This window comes from Salvelinus fontinalis, chromosome 7, assembly GCF_029448725.1.
Source record: "Salvelinus fontinalis isolate EN_2023a chromosome 7, ASM2944872v1, whole genome shotgun sequence".
NCBI classification, from domain to species: Eukaryota; Metazoa; Chordata; class Actinopteri; order Salmoniformes; family Salmonidae; genus Salvelinus; species Salvelinus fontinalis.
The window spans coordinates 20,254,128-20,269,222 of NC_074671.1; the positions used below are offsets into that span (position 1 = coordinate 20,254,128).

At 42.4% G+C, this 15,095-nt stretch overlaps 1 protein-coding gene across 1 annotated transcript in view; it reads left to right on the forward strand.

Annotated features, from left to right (window-relative positions):
• The window catches only part of dnah5l (dynein, axonemal, heavy chain 5 like), an 88,287-nt gene that overhangs the window by 65,553 nt on the left and 7,639 nt on the right, over positions 1 to 15,095 (forward strand). The window contains exons 59-68 of the mRNA XM_055928621.1: positions 2,047 to 2,262; positions 7,185 to 7,352; positions 8,216 to 8,434; positions 8,523 to 8,699; positions 8,899 to 9,093; positions 9,287 to 9,442; positions 9,757 to 9,939; positions 10,170 to 10,340; positions 10,542 to 10,920; positions 12,082 to 12,353. Coding sequence (XP_055784596.1) covers positions 2,047 to 2,262; positions 7,185 to 7,352; positions 8,216 to 8,434; positions 8,523 to 8,699; positions 8,899 to 9,093; positions 9,287 to 9,442; positions 9,757 to 9,939; positions 10,170 to 10,340; positions 10,542 to 10,920; positions 12,082 to 12,353 — 2,136 coding nt within the window. The remainder of the gene's footprint in view (positions 1 to 2,046; positions 2,263 to 7,184; positions 7,353 to 8,215; positions 8,435 to 8,522; positions 8,700 to 8,898; positions 9,094 to 9,286; positions 9,443 to 9,756; positions 9,940 to 10,169; positions 10,341 to 10,541; positions 10,921 to 12,081; positions 12,354 to 15,095) is intronic.

Here is a 15,095-nt window from a genome sequence, read left to right on the forward strand (position 1 = left end):
ATTGAAACCAGGTGATGTCATCGCATATGTAGATGGTGGAACTGAGAGGTTGGATATATAGTGAGCAGGGCTAGAGGCTCTACAGTGAAATAAGCCAATAAACACTAACCAGAACAGCAATGGACAAGGCATATTTACATTAAGGAGAGGCATGCTTAATCGAGTGATCATAAGGGTCCAGTGAGTAGAGGTTGGTTGGGGGCACGGCGATCCAGACAGCTGGCCGGGTAGCTGGCTATCGGTAGCAAGATAACATAGGATGGAGGTCTGTTTTTATTTTATTAAAAAAAAAAAAAAAATGTGTCACCTCGTTCGTTTCCGTCGGTAGATTAGTGGGGTTCCGTGTGGTAGAGGGGATCGATCCAATTGGCAAAATAGATATAGTGACCCAGGAAAAAAAAAAAAAAAAAAAAAAAAAAAATTGTCCGGTATATTTATTTAGATAGCAGCCGATAAGACAGCTAATAATTAGCAGATGGGTATTCAGAAACGTCGCAATGGAAAAGCCTGTTGAAACCACCTCGGACAATTACGTCGGCAGAACAGTCGTGATGGATCGGCGGGGCTCCGTGTCGGCAATAAAGGGTCCAGTCCAATTGGCAAAAGAGGTATTGTAGCCCAATAATTCGCTGGTAGGCCTCTTCGGCTAGCCGGCAGATGGGCCTAGCTCGAGGCTAGCTCAAGGCTAACTGGTGCTTGTTTCGGGACAGAGGTATTAGCCAGTAGTAGTCACCTGGTTGCAGCTAGCTAGCGACGATGATTCGGTGTAATTGTCCAGAGCTTGCGTCAGGAATCCGGTGATGTGGTAGAGAAAAAGCAGTCCTATATTCTCTGGGTTGATATCGCGCTTGCAGACTGGCAGGTATTTGCCCGAGCTGAAGCTGGCTGGTGTCCGAGTTAAGGGCGAAGACCGCAGCAGTGGCTAACTGACTACTAGCTAGTAGCTAGTTATCTGGCTAGCTTCTGATTGGGGATACGGTTCTAAAGTATAAAAAATAGCAGATCTGTACCACATTGGGTGAGGCGGGTTGCGGGAATGTATATTCAGTTCCAAGATGGAAAGTGAAATTAAAATATATACGAAATGTATACAAAAAATACGAGGACTATTTAAGACAAGACGGGACAAGACAAGACAAACACACGTCCGACTGCTACGCCTTCTTGGAACAATGATCTTGCACCATTAGTACAGTGGTGATCCCGCACCATTAATACAGTAGTGATCCCGCACCATTAGTACAGTAGTGATCCCGCACCATTAGTACAGTAATGATCTTGCACCATTAGTACAGTAAAGATCCCGCACCATTAATACAGTAGTGATCCCGCACCATTAGTACAGTAGTGATCCTGTATCATTAGTACAGTAAAGATCCCGCACCATTAGTACAGTAGTGATCCCGCACCATTAGTACAGTAATGATCCCGCACCATTAGTACAGTAGTGATCCCGCACCATTAGTACAGTAAAGATCCCGCACCATTAGTACAGTAGTGATCCCGCACCATTAGTACAGTAGTGATCCCGCACCATTAGTACAGTAGTGATCCCGCACCATTAGTACAGTAGTGATCCCGCACCATTAGTACAGTAGTGATCCCGCACCATTAGTACAGTAATGATCCCGCACCATTAGTACAGTAGTGATCCCGCACCATTAGTACAGTAAAGATCCCGCACCATTAGTACAGTAATGATCCCGCACCATTAGTACAGTAATGATCTCGCACCATTAGTACAGTAGTGATCCCGCACCATTAGTACAGTAGTGATCCCGCACCATTAGTACAGTAGTGATCCCGCACCATTAGTACAGTAATGATCATGCACCATTAGTACAGTGGTGATCCCGCACCATTAGTATAGTAATGTTCCCACACCATTAGTACAGTAAATATCCCGCACCATTAGTACAGTAAATATCCCACACCATTATGGTGCCACCAACCCCAAGTTAACTGAGTGTTTCAGAAAGTGACTAAAATTAAAGCCATTTGAAAAGGGAAATCAGAATTATTTTTTCAGTGTCCTGATTTCCCCAGACCATTAAGCCTGCGGACATCGCCACAGTGAGGAAACTGGGCAAGCCCCCACACCTGATCATGCGCATCATGGACGCCGTGCTGCTGCTGTTCCAGCGCAGGGTGGACCCTGTCACCCAGGACCCAGAGAGACCCTGCCCCCGGCCCTCGTGGAGCGAGGCCCTCAAACTAATGCAGCAGTCTGGCTTCGTCAGCATGCTGGTCAACTTTAGTAAGGTAAGCCATACTAAAGGTAGAAGAGGTTCCAAGATGTATGGGCATATTTAATCAGTCTTAAATTATCAAATTCACCTTGTCCAAGTGCATTCTCGAGTGGTTATAAAAGTCTTAAGACTTCACATAGACTTACACCCGTGGTCACCAACCTCAAGATCACTTTCGCAGTCAAAAAGCAGCTGAGATCTACAGCTCAGATTTTTTTTTACATTAACCTCACACAAACAGTTTTGTAGGAATGAGGTTTGGGCAGTAGGCCTAATACATTATCACAGCATATTGGCTATATGATTGGCCTGCCATTATTGTTAATCAGACCATATTATATTTCAAAACTCGAGCTTTGATAATAAAATAGATCCGTTGGTTTAGCACTGTTGAGGCACTGTGGAGCATGAATTGAAATAATTCGCTTTTTTATTTTACTGGACTGATGGTAACTACATCTGATGGTCAACAAGGTAAAATCAAAAGGTCAATGATCTTCAGGTCGAAAAGTCGGAGCTCTAGAAAGATGCTAGAGTTTCCGACTTGGAATTCCGAGTTGGATGACCGTTCAAAACCATTTTTCCCAACCGCCTCTCACGGTCCCTGCTCTCTCCTTCCTTTCCTCCGGTGAGACTGACCATAGAGAGGGGACACCGTCGTCCACCTGATGGCGAAACTTGAGTCGCACCGCATCTGCTTCATGCACAAATTCATGTTGTTCCTATGACCAGAGAAAGTTAAATATTCCTTCATATTAAAATCGACACAACGATACTTGGCTACTCATTCACTGCAGCTGCAGCCCAAGCGGATGTACGGAGAAACACGTTTTGTAATAGTGTTTAATAAAAACAGTGACAGTGTTGAATATCAACTTAAACATGAACTCACTCATAACAACACCAGCTCTTTTCTGTATTCATTGACAGTCTCTCTGTGGTCATGGTTTTAAAAGTTATTAAATCTTACATAGGCTAGTAGCCTATTAAACTTGGCTGTGGCCAGGGTCATGGAAGCTCTGTAGCCACGGTGATTTGAGCTAACCAATTGGGCAGTGCAGTAGGTTCACTCGATTTAGTCACAGATATGCCGGTCCGCTGCGTAGGCAGAGTTTGTCTCATGGGAACATTTTGCTTATTCGGTGCGCAGGACTTTTGAATCAAGTGCACCTACTGGGATCAGCTCAACACAATTTTAAAAAAGGAGCGCAAGCCTTTATCGTTTGTTGGCTTTTCTACAGAAATATTTGGTGATCGACTAGGAATGCCTTGAAGATCGACCAGTAGATCGCAATCGACCCGGTTGGCAACCACTGACTTACACCAACTATATGCTCGATATAACCAGCCATTTTCCTTTCCATGCAAGGCTTTAACTAGGAATTTTCAGCCATGCGGCCATAATCTTTAACGTCTGCCTTGAACAGTATGGCCAGAGTCATATGTACTGTATCTAGAGTATGGAGGATTTTCATTTGAGCCCGTTTGCTGCAACAGGAATTGTGAATTATTATTTGGATTATAATTAATGGACATTTTTGTAGGGGTCGAAACATTTTTTGTCAGGGGAAAATCAAGTTTGAAATGTCGAAGTGGAAATGACAAACTCCAGAAGCATTTTTAAACCTCAAATACACTACAGGTTTTACATTTAGCTTACATTTAGCTCCCCATTAGCTGCTACCAAGGCAGCAGCTACTCTTCCTTGGGTCCAGCAAAACTAAGGCAGTTTATACAATTTTAAAAACATTACAATACATTCACAGACTGTGTGCCATCAGGCCCCTACTCCACCACTACCACATATATATAGTACAAAATCCACGTGTACATGTGTGTCCTGTTCTGAACTAATTGCAATTTTCCTAAGTCCTTTTTTGTGGCACCAGGTCCGACAAAACTAGGGGCTGTAGGACCTGCCTTGTTGACAGTGCTGATAAGAAGGTAGAGCATCTGTCACGATCACTGTCTTCAAACTCCTTGTCATAAATGAGCCAAGGCGCAGCGGACATGTAATTCCACATCTTTAATAAAGTGAAACCTTCACAAAAAAACAGGTAAACAGAAACCGAATGTGGCGCACACAAACACACACAGAAAATAAATAATTACCCACAAACACAGGTGGGAAAAAGGCTGCCTAAGTATGATTCCCAATCAGAGACAGCGATAGACAGCTGCCTCTGATTGGGAACCATACCCGGCCAACAAAGAAACAGACAAACTAGAATGCCCACCCAAATCACACCCTGACCTCACCAAATAGAGAAATAAAAAGGCTCTCTAAGGTCAGGGCGTGACAGCATCGCCTTATCATGGACATACTTCTCCCCATTTTAGCTACTGTTGTATCAATATGTTTTGACCATGACAGTTTACAATCCAGGGTAACTCCAAGCAGTTTAGTCACCTCAACTTGCTAAAGTCCACATTATTTATTACAAGATTTAGTTGAGTTTTAGGGTTTAGTGAATGATTTGTCCCAAATACAATGCTTTTAGTTTAAAAAAACATTTAGGACTAACGTATTCCTTGCCACCCACTCTGAAACTAACCGCAACTCTTTGTTAAGTGTTGCAGTAATTTCAGTTGATGTAGTAGCTGACATGTGTAGTGTTGAGTCATCCGCATACATAGACACTCTGGCTTTCTTCAAAGCCAGTGGCAATTCATTAGTAAAGATTGAAAAAAGTAAAGGGCCTAGACAGATGCCTTGGGGAATTCCTGATTCTACCTGGATTATGTTGGATAGGCTTCCATTAAAGAACACCCTCTGTGTTCTGTTACACAGGCAACTCTTTATCCACAGTATAGCAGTGGGTGTAAAGCCATAACACATACATTTTGCCAGCAGCAGACTATGATTGATAATGTCAAAGGCCAGACTGAAGTCTAACAAAACATTTTTATTATCAATTTCTCTCAGCCAATCATCAGTCATTTGTGTAAGTGCTGTACTTCTCTATAAGCATGCTGAAAGTTTGTTGTCAATTTGTTTTTTGTAAAACAGTATTGTATCTGGTCAAACACAATTTTTTCCAAAAGTTTACTAGGAGTTGGTAACAGGCTGATTGGTTGCCTATTTGACCCAGTAAAGGGGGCTTTACTACTCTTAGGTAGCGGAATGACTTTTACTTCCCTCCAAGCCTGAGGGCACATATTTTCTAGTAGGCTTAAATTGCAGATGTGGCAAATAGGAGTGACAGTATCGTCCACTATTATCCTCAGTAATTTTCCATCCAAGTTGACAGACCCTGGTGGCTTGTCATTGTTGATAGACAACAATAATTTTTTCACCTCTTCCACACTAACTTTATGGAATTTAAAATTACAATGCTTCTCTTTCATAATTTGGTCATAAATACTTGGATGTGTAGTGTCAGCATTTGTTGATGGCATGCTATGCCTAAGTTTGCTAATCTTGCCAAAAAATAATTAAAATAGTTGGCAATATCAGTTGGTTTTGTGATGAATGAGCCATCTGTTTCAATGAATGATGGAGCTGAGTTTGCCTTTTTTCCTAGAATTTCCTTTAAGGTGCTCCAAAGCTTTTTACTATCATTTTTGTATATCATTTATCTTGGTTTCATAGTGTAGTTTCTTCTTCTTTTTATTCAGTTTAGTCACATTTGTGCAGCCAGACTTATTTGCCATTCCTTTTGCCTCATCCCTCTCAACATTACAATTTTTCAATTCCTCATCTATACAAGGGGATTTAACAGTTTTTACAGTCATTTTCTTAATGGATGCATGCTTATTAGCAACTGGAATAAGCAGTTTCATAAATGTATCAAGTGTTTGCTCGTCATTACACACCATGGACCAATAGATATTCTTACATCAACAACATAGAAATCACTACAAAACTTCTTGTATGACCTCTTATACACTATATTAGGCCCAGCCTTTGTAACTTTGGTTTTCCTAGATGTGGCTACTATATTGTGATCACTACATCCGATGGATCTGGATACTACTTTCAAGCAAATTTCTGCAGCATTAGTACAGATGTGATCAATACATGTTGATGATTTCATTCCTGTGCTGTTTGTAACTACTTTGGTAGGTTGGCTGATAACCTGAACCAGGTTGCAGGCACTGGTTACAGTTTGAAGCTTTTTCTTGAGTGGGCAGCTTGATTAAACCTGTCCGTCTGAGACGTGTTAACCCTATGGGGACTCTCTGTCTAAAATGTCTCACCTACAGTATAGCTAACAGGTTTCAAAGTAAAGCCCCTTCTCAGATCATTACTAGCCTGGGTTATAAATACAACTCTGTCATTCACTGTCTATCAGTATTTGTGGCTTCAATACAGCACTTTCATTCACTGTCTATAGCAGCTCTAGAGTTTTTTTCCCCAAACTGTCTGCACTCATCTGACACACGCACGCACGCACGCACGCACGCACGCACGCACGCACGCACGCACGCACACACACACACACACACACACACACACACACACACATTCACTTACTTAGGAGGGGATTAGGAAAGCTGTCCAGGCAGTGAAATATGGACGCCAGGGGATAGCCCCCGCATAGTGACTGTGTGGCAGTGTGAAATAGAAACAGAGGTGCCAGAGGTGCCAGTGAAGTCAAGGAACTTCACTGGAGTTGTGAAACAACATGCCGTCTGATATGACTGACTGACCTTCCTCTGTCCAATCTGTCATGAGCCTTTTAATAGATGTTTATCAAATGAACTAATTGGCCAGATAGCCCACTTACCTGGTGACGCTGATTTAAAAGAGACTGAACATCAGAATTACAGTTTTTTTCAGGCTTCCTTGCCTGAAGTTGAATATCCCTGTAATAGAACATGTAATTACAACATAACGGATGTCAGATTCCAGTTTTCTGTACTTTCCATTACTATTATGCCCCCACATCACTTCCAATGCATTTGTTTACTCTTGTACTCTCACGTCACCAGGATTCTATAACTGAGGAGGTAGTGGAGCTGTTGGCACCATACCTGGACATGGAGGACTACAACCTGGAGGCAGCCAAGAGGATCTGTGGTAACGTGGCTGGCCTCTGTTCCTGGACTGAAGCTATGAAGGACTTCTTTTCCATTAATAAAGAGGTCCTCCCTTTGAAGGTACACTACTCAACAACCATGGACCCTTCTTTGAAGGGAATATACTGTATACTTATGAATGGGTCCTCTTGCTCAGTTGTGCACCGGGGCCTCCCACTCCCCTTTCTATTCTGGTTAGAGCCAGTTTGCGCTGTTCTGTGAAGGGAGTAGTATACGGCGTTGAACGAGATCTTCAGTTTCTAGGCAATTTCTCGCATGGAATAGCCTTCATTTCTCAGAACAAGAATAGACGAGTTTCAGAAGAAAGCTCTTTGTTTCTGGTCATTTTGAGTCTGTAATCGAACCCACAAATGCTGATGCTCCAGACACTCAACTAGTCTAAAGCAGTTTTACTGCTTCTTTAATTACAACAACAGTTTTCAGCTGTGCTAACATAATTGCAAAAGGGTTATCTAATGATCAATTAGCCTTTTAAAATGATAAACTTGGATTAGCTAACATAACGTGACATTGAAACACAGGAGTGATGGTTGCTGATAATGGGCCTCTGTACGCCTATGTAGATATTCCATTAAAAATCAGCTGTTTCCTTCCAGCAACATTAGTCATTTACGACATTAACAATGTCTACACTGTATTTCTAATCAATTTTATGTTAATTGTATGGACAAAAAAAATGCCTTTCTTTCAAAAACAAGGACATTTCTAAGTGACCCCAAAGTTTTGAACAGGACCACTTCCATTACACTTCACCCCCCTTGACTGGCTGGGTACAAACCCAGGTCTTCTGCACACTACTGTGTAAGTCTGTGTTAGCCCACTGAGTTACATACAGCCTAGTCATTAACTCAGGGAGCTAACACAAATCCTTAGTTCTCAAACAAGGTTACTCACCTAACCAATTCTTTTGAATATGTCCCCAGGCCAACCTGACCCTGCAGGAGGCCCGACTTGGTGTGGCCCAGGGGGAGTTGTCCCGGGCTCAGGAGCAGCTAGACGCTAAGCAGCGAGAGCTGGATGAGGTGCAGGCGCTCTATGACGCCGCCATGAGGGAGAAGCAGACCCTAATGGACGACGCCACAGTCTGTCGACGCAAGATGGCCAACGCCACCGCACTAATCGACGGGCTTGGTGGTGAGAAGGTGAGGCGCTTTAGCCAACTCCTCAAACTGTCATGCCATATGATTGTTGACATCTCCATGCGTCTATCTTGTTGTGTTTGTCTGTCAGATCCGCTGGACAGAGAGCAGCACCCTGTTCCAGACTCAGATCAGACATCTGGTTGGGGATGTGTTGCTGGCTACTGGCTTCCTGTCCTACGCTGGTCCCTTTAACCAGGAATACCGCAACCTATTGCTGCAGCTCTGGAGAAAGGAGATGGGCAGCCACCACATCCCCTACAGTGATGTAAGACTCAGCTACACTCTTCACTGTTCTTGTCCCATTTGTCCATATAGATTCAAGGTCTTAACTTTGTAACAGTGATGTTAGTACGTAGTCACTACATTTGATATTATCATTGGACAAAATTATCACATTGAGCTGATTAGTTGTGCTGTTTGAGACCATACTGGAATTGACCTTGAATTGACCATAATCGCTGTAGGAGCTGAATGTGATCAGCATGCTGGTGGACAATGCCACTGTGGGGGAGTGGAACCTTCAGGGCCTACCCAATGACGACCTGTCCATCCAGAACGGCATTATCGTCACCAAGGCCTCACGCTACCCCCTCCTCATCGACCCACAAGGCCAGGGAAAGATATGGATCAAGAACCGTGAGAAGGATAGGGAGCTAGAGGTAACGAGGACTGAGTAGCTACAGTTATCTCACCCATAAAAAGTCAGTCTGTATGAGATAAATGTCTGGAGAAACAGACAACATTTCTTTAATCCAAACGAACTTGACCCTACCTGTTTTGCATAAAACAATAAAAATAAACCATGAAGTGAACATAGGTTTTTATTACCATCTCTGTTACTGACTGTTTCAGGTGACATCTTTGAACCACAAGTACTTCCGCTCCCACCTGGAGGACAGCATGTCTCTGGGGCGCCCCCTACTGATTGAGGACGTAGGAGAGGAGCTAGACCCTGCCCTGGACAACATTCTGGAGAAGAACTTCATCAAGTCTGGCTCCACGTATAAAGTAATATGCTGCTTTTTGTCATCAATGTAGATGTATAGGGTTTGTGCTGTCTTGGAGTTTAACGTTTTGGAGTCGTGTTTGTGCTTGCATAGCTGATAGTTTGCAAATACTATCTGATAGATAATTACACTAGTGCCTGGAAAACGGTAATTTTTGCTCTAGTTTCGACCTCCTTTAGTTTTATTAAGCTCCATGTGGGATATGTTTTTAATATTGGGTCCAAGATGCCCGTGCTATGACAACAAGCCTCCGGCTCTCTGTTGCCATTTCATAGAGTATCTCTTCCAGCCCTCTGTTGCCTGTCCTGTCCCCAGGTGAAGGTAGGAGACAAAGAGGTGGATGTGATGAAGGAGTTCACCCTCTATATCACCACTAAGCTGGCTAACCCAGCCTACACCCCTGAGGTCAGTGCTAAGACTGCTGTGGTGGACTTCACTGTCACTCTCAAAGGCCTGGAGGACCAGCTGCTTGGCCGGGTCATCCAAATAGAGAAACAGGTACAGGGATCCCATTTATGCAGTATACCTATAGAGTACATAACTGGGGTTGCCATTCATATTGTTTGAGTAAAGCTAGTCAAATACAGCTGTCAGTCACACAGAGTTTATACAGAGTTTAAAGAAATACAAGTACCTCCTTGCTCTTACAAGACATGCTTATTTCTCTCTGTCTGTGTGTGCGTTTCTCTCTCTCTCTCTCTCTCTCTCTCTCTCTCTCTCTCTCTCAGGAGCTGGAGTCAGAGCGTGTGAAGCTCTTGGAAGAAGTGACTTCCAACAAGAGGAAGATGCAGGAGCTGGAGGATAACCTCCTGTACAGACTGACCAGCACTGAGGGCTCTCTGGTGGAGGACGAGTCCCTTATCGAGGTCCTGAGAGTCACCAAGACCACAGCAGAGGAGGTATCTGTGTTTTGGATTGGCCAAATGTGCAGGATTTCTTTCCGATTATGAAGTATGAAAGAAATTAATGCATGCAAGAGCATCATTTTCTAAATACATTTTTAGATATACCTATATGTATTTCCACTATATGTATTGATTTAAATGTTCTCAGATTTGTAACACAGTAGTCCAACATTGTACTTAAAATGTTCCCAACAGGTGAGTGAGAAGCTAAAGGTGGCAGCCGATACCGAGGTGAAGATCAATCTGGCCAGGGAGGAGTACCGTCTGGTGGCCACACGGGGCAGTATCCTCTACTTCCTCATAGTGGAGATGAGCCTGGTCAACATCATGTACCAGACCTCCCTCCGCCAGTTCCTGGGCATCTTCGACTCGTCAATGGAGAAATCCACCAAGTCCCAGATCACCTCTAAAAGGATCCTCAACATCATTGAGTTTCTGACCTACCAGGCATTTCGATATACAGCTAGAGGCCTGTATGAGGATCACAAGTTCCTCTTCACCCTCCTGCTGGCCCTGAAGGTCGACCTGCAGGCCAGGAACATCTCCCACAGTGACTTTCAAACCTTCATCAAAGGTTCGGCCAGTTACATTCATATTTTCCATTGCAACTTTCAGACCTTTATCACATTAACATTGGATTGTTTCAGTACCTCCTGATTTGTTATGAATGTGGCTGATGTTTTCAACTTCCCAGACATCCAACTTGGAAATTACATTGATAGCTAAATAGAGCTTACCTTTTTTTTGTTTTTGCATCCAATTTTTATTTCTGTGTAATAAGATTTCAGAACCTGTCATAGAAGCAATGAGTTTAAACAGTAGCATTCCAATAACGGAAACTAGTTTTATCCCTACCTGACTACTACCGTGTATGATTTATGATTAGGTTATGATAAGACTGGCAACATGACCTGGCCAGGATAAACTGTGAGGCCTAACTGTAGCCTAGAGCCTATATTTTCCTGGTCACCTATCTGATTTAAAAAAGACAATTTCAAAGTAACCCTTCAATTAATATCAGTCATTACTAATCACACATACCTTTATCAATGTGTCTTTTCACAACGAAAAAGTGACACCCATCACTTTGCTCTTATCACCCATGTAGGGTATCTCATAGTGTGTCTCACATGCGACTTGGCCCACTCACAAGGGGGGTAACTGAATACCCCAGCCCTAGTTCAGCTTACATCACACTGCTGACTGTATGCATCCAGATCTATTTTAGCCCCCTGAATTCCCCCTCTCACACGCCAATGGTATTAGGACTTTCTTTGACTGCGATAATGTACATCAAGCTATGTATTTGGAATTGTTTTTATTTTCTCTTATTGTATTTGCATACAGTTCTTCTTATTTCCAACATTGACTAGTTTTCAACCTTTACAGTAAAGAGAATTGTTATCCGTCATGCTTCCATCTTAAAATGAACCCAGTATTCACTAAGCAAACCCTCTGAGTTTAATGTGCTTCTTCACCCTCAACGCCACTTAGATTTGTGTAAATTGAGATGTGAGATTTGTTACAAATCGGCAGTGCGTCGTCATATGGGAAGCTTAATAATTCTCACTTTCTCTCTCTTACATTTGTTGCCGTTATTCAATTCAATCATTATTAAACCATGAGTAGTAAGGATATTAACTGTGCACCATGCATTACAGAAGATCCTACACATATTTCGAACTTCAAATGAGTATAGTTATACACATATGGAATATATCTCCTCCTCTCCTAGGAGGTGCAGCTCTGGACCTGAACTCTGTGGAGCCCAAGCCGCGGCGCTGGATCCTGGACATAACGTGGCTGAACCTGGTCCAGCTGTCCAGCGTGCACCCCTTCACCCAGCTGCTGACCCAGGTCACCCACAACGACCGCTCCTGGAGGGCCTGGTTCGACGAGCCTGCCCCCGAGGAGGCCCCGGTGCCTGACGGATACGACAGCATGCTGGACACATTCAGGAAGTTATTGTTGATCAGGAGCTGGTGCCCCGACCGGACCATTGCACAGGTGGGTGGGCCTATCTGTTGTTATTTAGGCCTCACGTACGAATTGGGTCAGAGTCTGCTCAATCAACATTTCCTGTGCTATCGGCAACAATATATTTTTGTTTCAACAGAAGAAATGGATATCCGTGTATTTTCAAGATACTAGTTTGTATTTACCCCTTCAATAAAATGTATTTTCCCACATACAGCAAAAGCTTTTGACCCAGAACAACCCAAACGTTACTCATCTTTCCTTGAGTCTGGATGGTACCTTTAATATTTTTATGCAGGCACAGTGCTCCAGAAATGAAGGTGGCAGGTAGCCTAGCGGTGAAGAGCTTTGAGCCAGTGACAGAAAGGTCGCTGGTTCAAATCCCAGAGCCGACTCTGTGAAAAATCTGCCGGTGTTCCCTTGAGCAAGGCACTTCATCATAATTGCTTCTGAAAGTTGCTCTGGATAAGACCATCTGCTAAAATACTAAAATGTAAATGTAAAATAAACATGCTGGCCTCAAACTTGTCATACCATTCAAGAGCAAATTACCTTTTTTTCAAATCTAAATTAAGACTTGCTGAGTGATGTAATTCGACAAGTTCATTTACTTAGTAACCGTGGAAACTCTGGGGAAGACGGTGAGAAAGAGAGAAAAGCACAGGTGTACTGTAATCATTTACAAATGCGTACGTTACAGACAAGCGTCTCCCCTTTCAGTTCTGACTTGGGAGGGAACTATAAAAAGCCTCTCTGAAATGAGCGAACAGCTGACAGTCCGCATAGCCAGCGATTACCCATTCAAATCCACCATCTCTCCTTCTCGACCAAACCATTGCCAAGTTACACAAACCAGACTTTGTAGGGTGGGTCCAAATCCTTCAAACACTGAGTAAATGTTATGTTTGTCTGAAGAAACAAGACAAAGAACCGTTGATGGTACAATGCCTAGTTTTACATCAGTAAACCAAAGTGAATACATTTTATCATCATTTAATATCAGCGAAATGTAATGGCTTCGAAAATATTTCAACAAGTTCCAAATGAATTTGGCACTAAGTATGCAGGAACTCTATTAAAATGAATAGGCATAGAAGTAGGGTTAGGGTGTGGTACTTTCCCACCTTTTGTGAAATGTCACACTTCTCCCCACTTTTGGACAGCCGGAGGAGCTAAGGCACTGAATTCCCATGTCAAATCTGATCTGAGGTCTCCACTTTAGAAATGCTCCCCACATGTACGTACTAAGGGGAGGCAGCTGATTACATTTTGACACGCATGACAGGTGGAAACTGAGTTTGAGGCTCTTTGCCAAATATCTACTAAGCTAGGACCAGTGGTGTGAAGTACTTAAGTAAAAAATACTTTCAACTACTACTTAAGTAGGTTTTTTGGGGATCTGTACTTTACTTTACTATTTTTATTTTTGACAACTTTTGCTTCACTACATTCCTAAAGAAAACAATGCACTATTTACTCCATACATTTTCCCTGACACCTAAAAGTACTCCTTACATTTTGAATGCTTAGCAGGACAGGAAAATGGTCCAATTCACTCACTTATCAAGAGAACATTCCTGGTCATCTACTGCCTCTGATTTGGTGGACTCACTAAAGTGTTGGAGTGTGCCCCTGGCTATCTGTAATTTAGAAAACAAGAAAATGGTGATATCTGGTTTGCTTAATATAAGGAATTTGAAATGATTTATACTTTTACTTTTTATACTTACTTACATACATTTTAACAGTTACATTTACCTTTGATACTTAACTATATTTAAAACCAAATACTTTTAGACTTTTACTCAAGTAGCATTTTACTGGGTGACTTTCACTTTAACTTGAGTCATTTTCTATTAACATATCTTTACTTTTACTCAAGTATGACAATTTGGTGCTTTTTCCACCACTGGCTAGGACTCTTCCACAAACCTACAGGGTGATTCCATGCTAGCGGAGCCCCAAAATATTGTTTGTATCTCAGATTGTTCTGGCAATTTTTACAAAGAAACTTCATAGGGCGGAAGGATGTTTGACATGCTTTTTACATTTGTATCACAAACCATTTTTGAGAAAATCATGATGAAAGTGGCCATTTTAGGCCCTTTTAGACCTAAAATGCCCTCTTCAGATACCATATATATTTTTGACCTACGCTGACGTGGAATCACCCTACATGCTCCTGGAAGTGGAGGGACATAGTTGGTAAGACCGTGGCTGTGGTGATAGTAATGGCAAGGTTGTGGGTTGAAGTCCTGCAAGGATCACATACACTGAACACAAATGTATGCACTCAATGTACTGTGCATTGTGCTGTAAACAAAAAAAAATCATATTCAATTGAAAACTAATGTTTTGTTCTCCAGAGATGTTTCTTCTCCTTTGGGCAGTGTGGTGTTGAATACTACCTGTCTATGTCTCTTCAGCCAACGCATTTCCAATCATCTCTATTAATAGAATGCGACTCACTTTTAAAGGAAGAACAACTGTACAGTACTGCTCTCTATGCTCTTAGGCTGCAGATCCTCTGTGCAACATGTCAATGATTCTGCTTTAGGTTATTGCTATGTGATCCGAATAAAATCTTTTCCCCATTGGCCATACAATTATCACCTTGCAATATAAACTTTTCTCAAATAAAAATAGGTGGATTCAAACATGTAGGTTTTTATTTCATAGTTCTCTGTCATCTTAGAACCCAGGTTGATCCACCAAATGTTGCCTCTTCAATAATGACAAAATGAAAACCTCCAATAAAGCCATAGATTTATC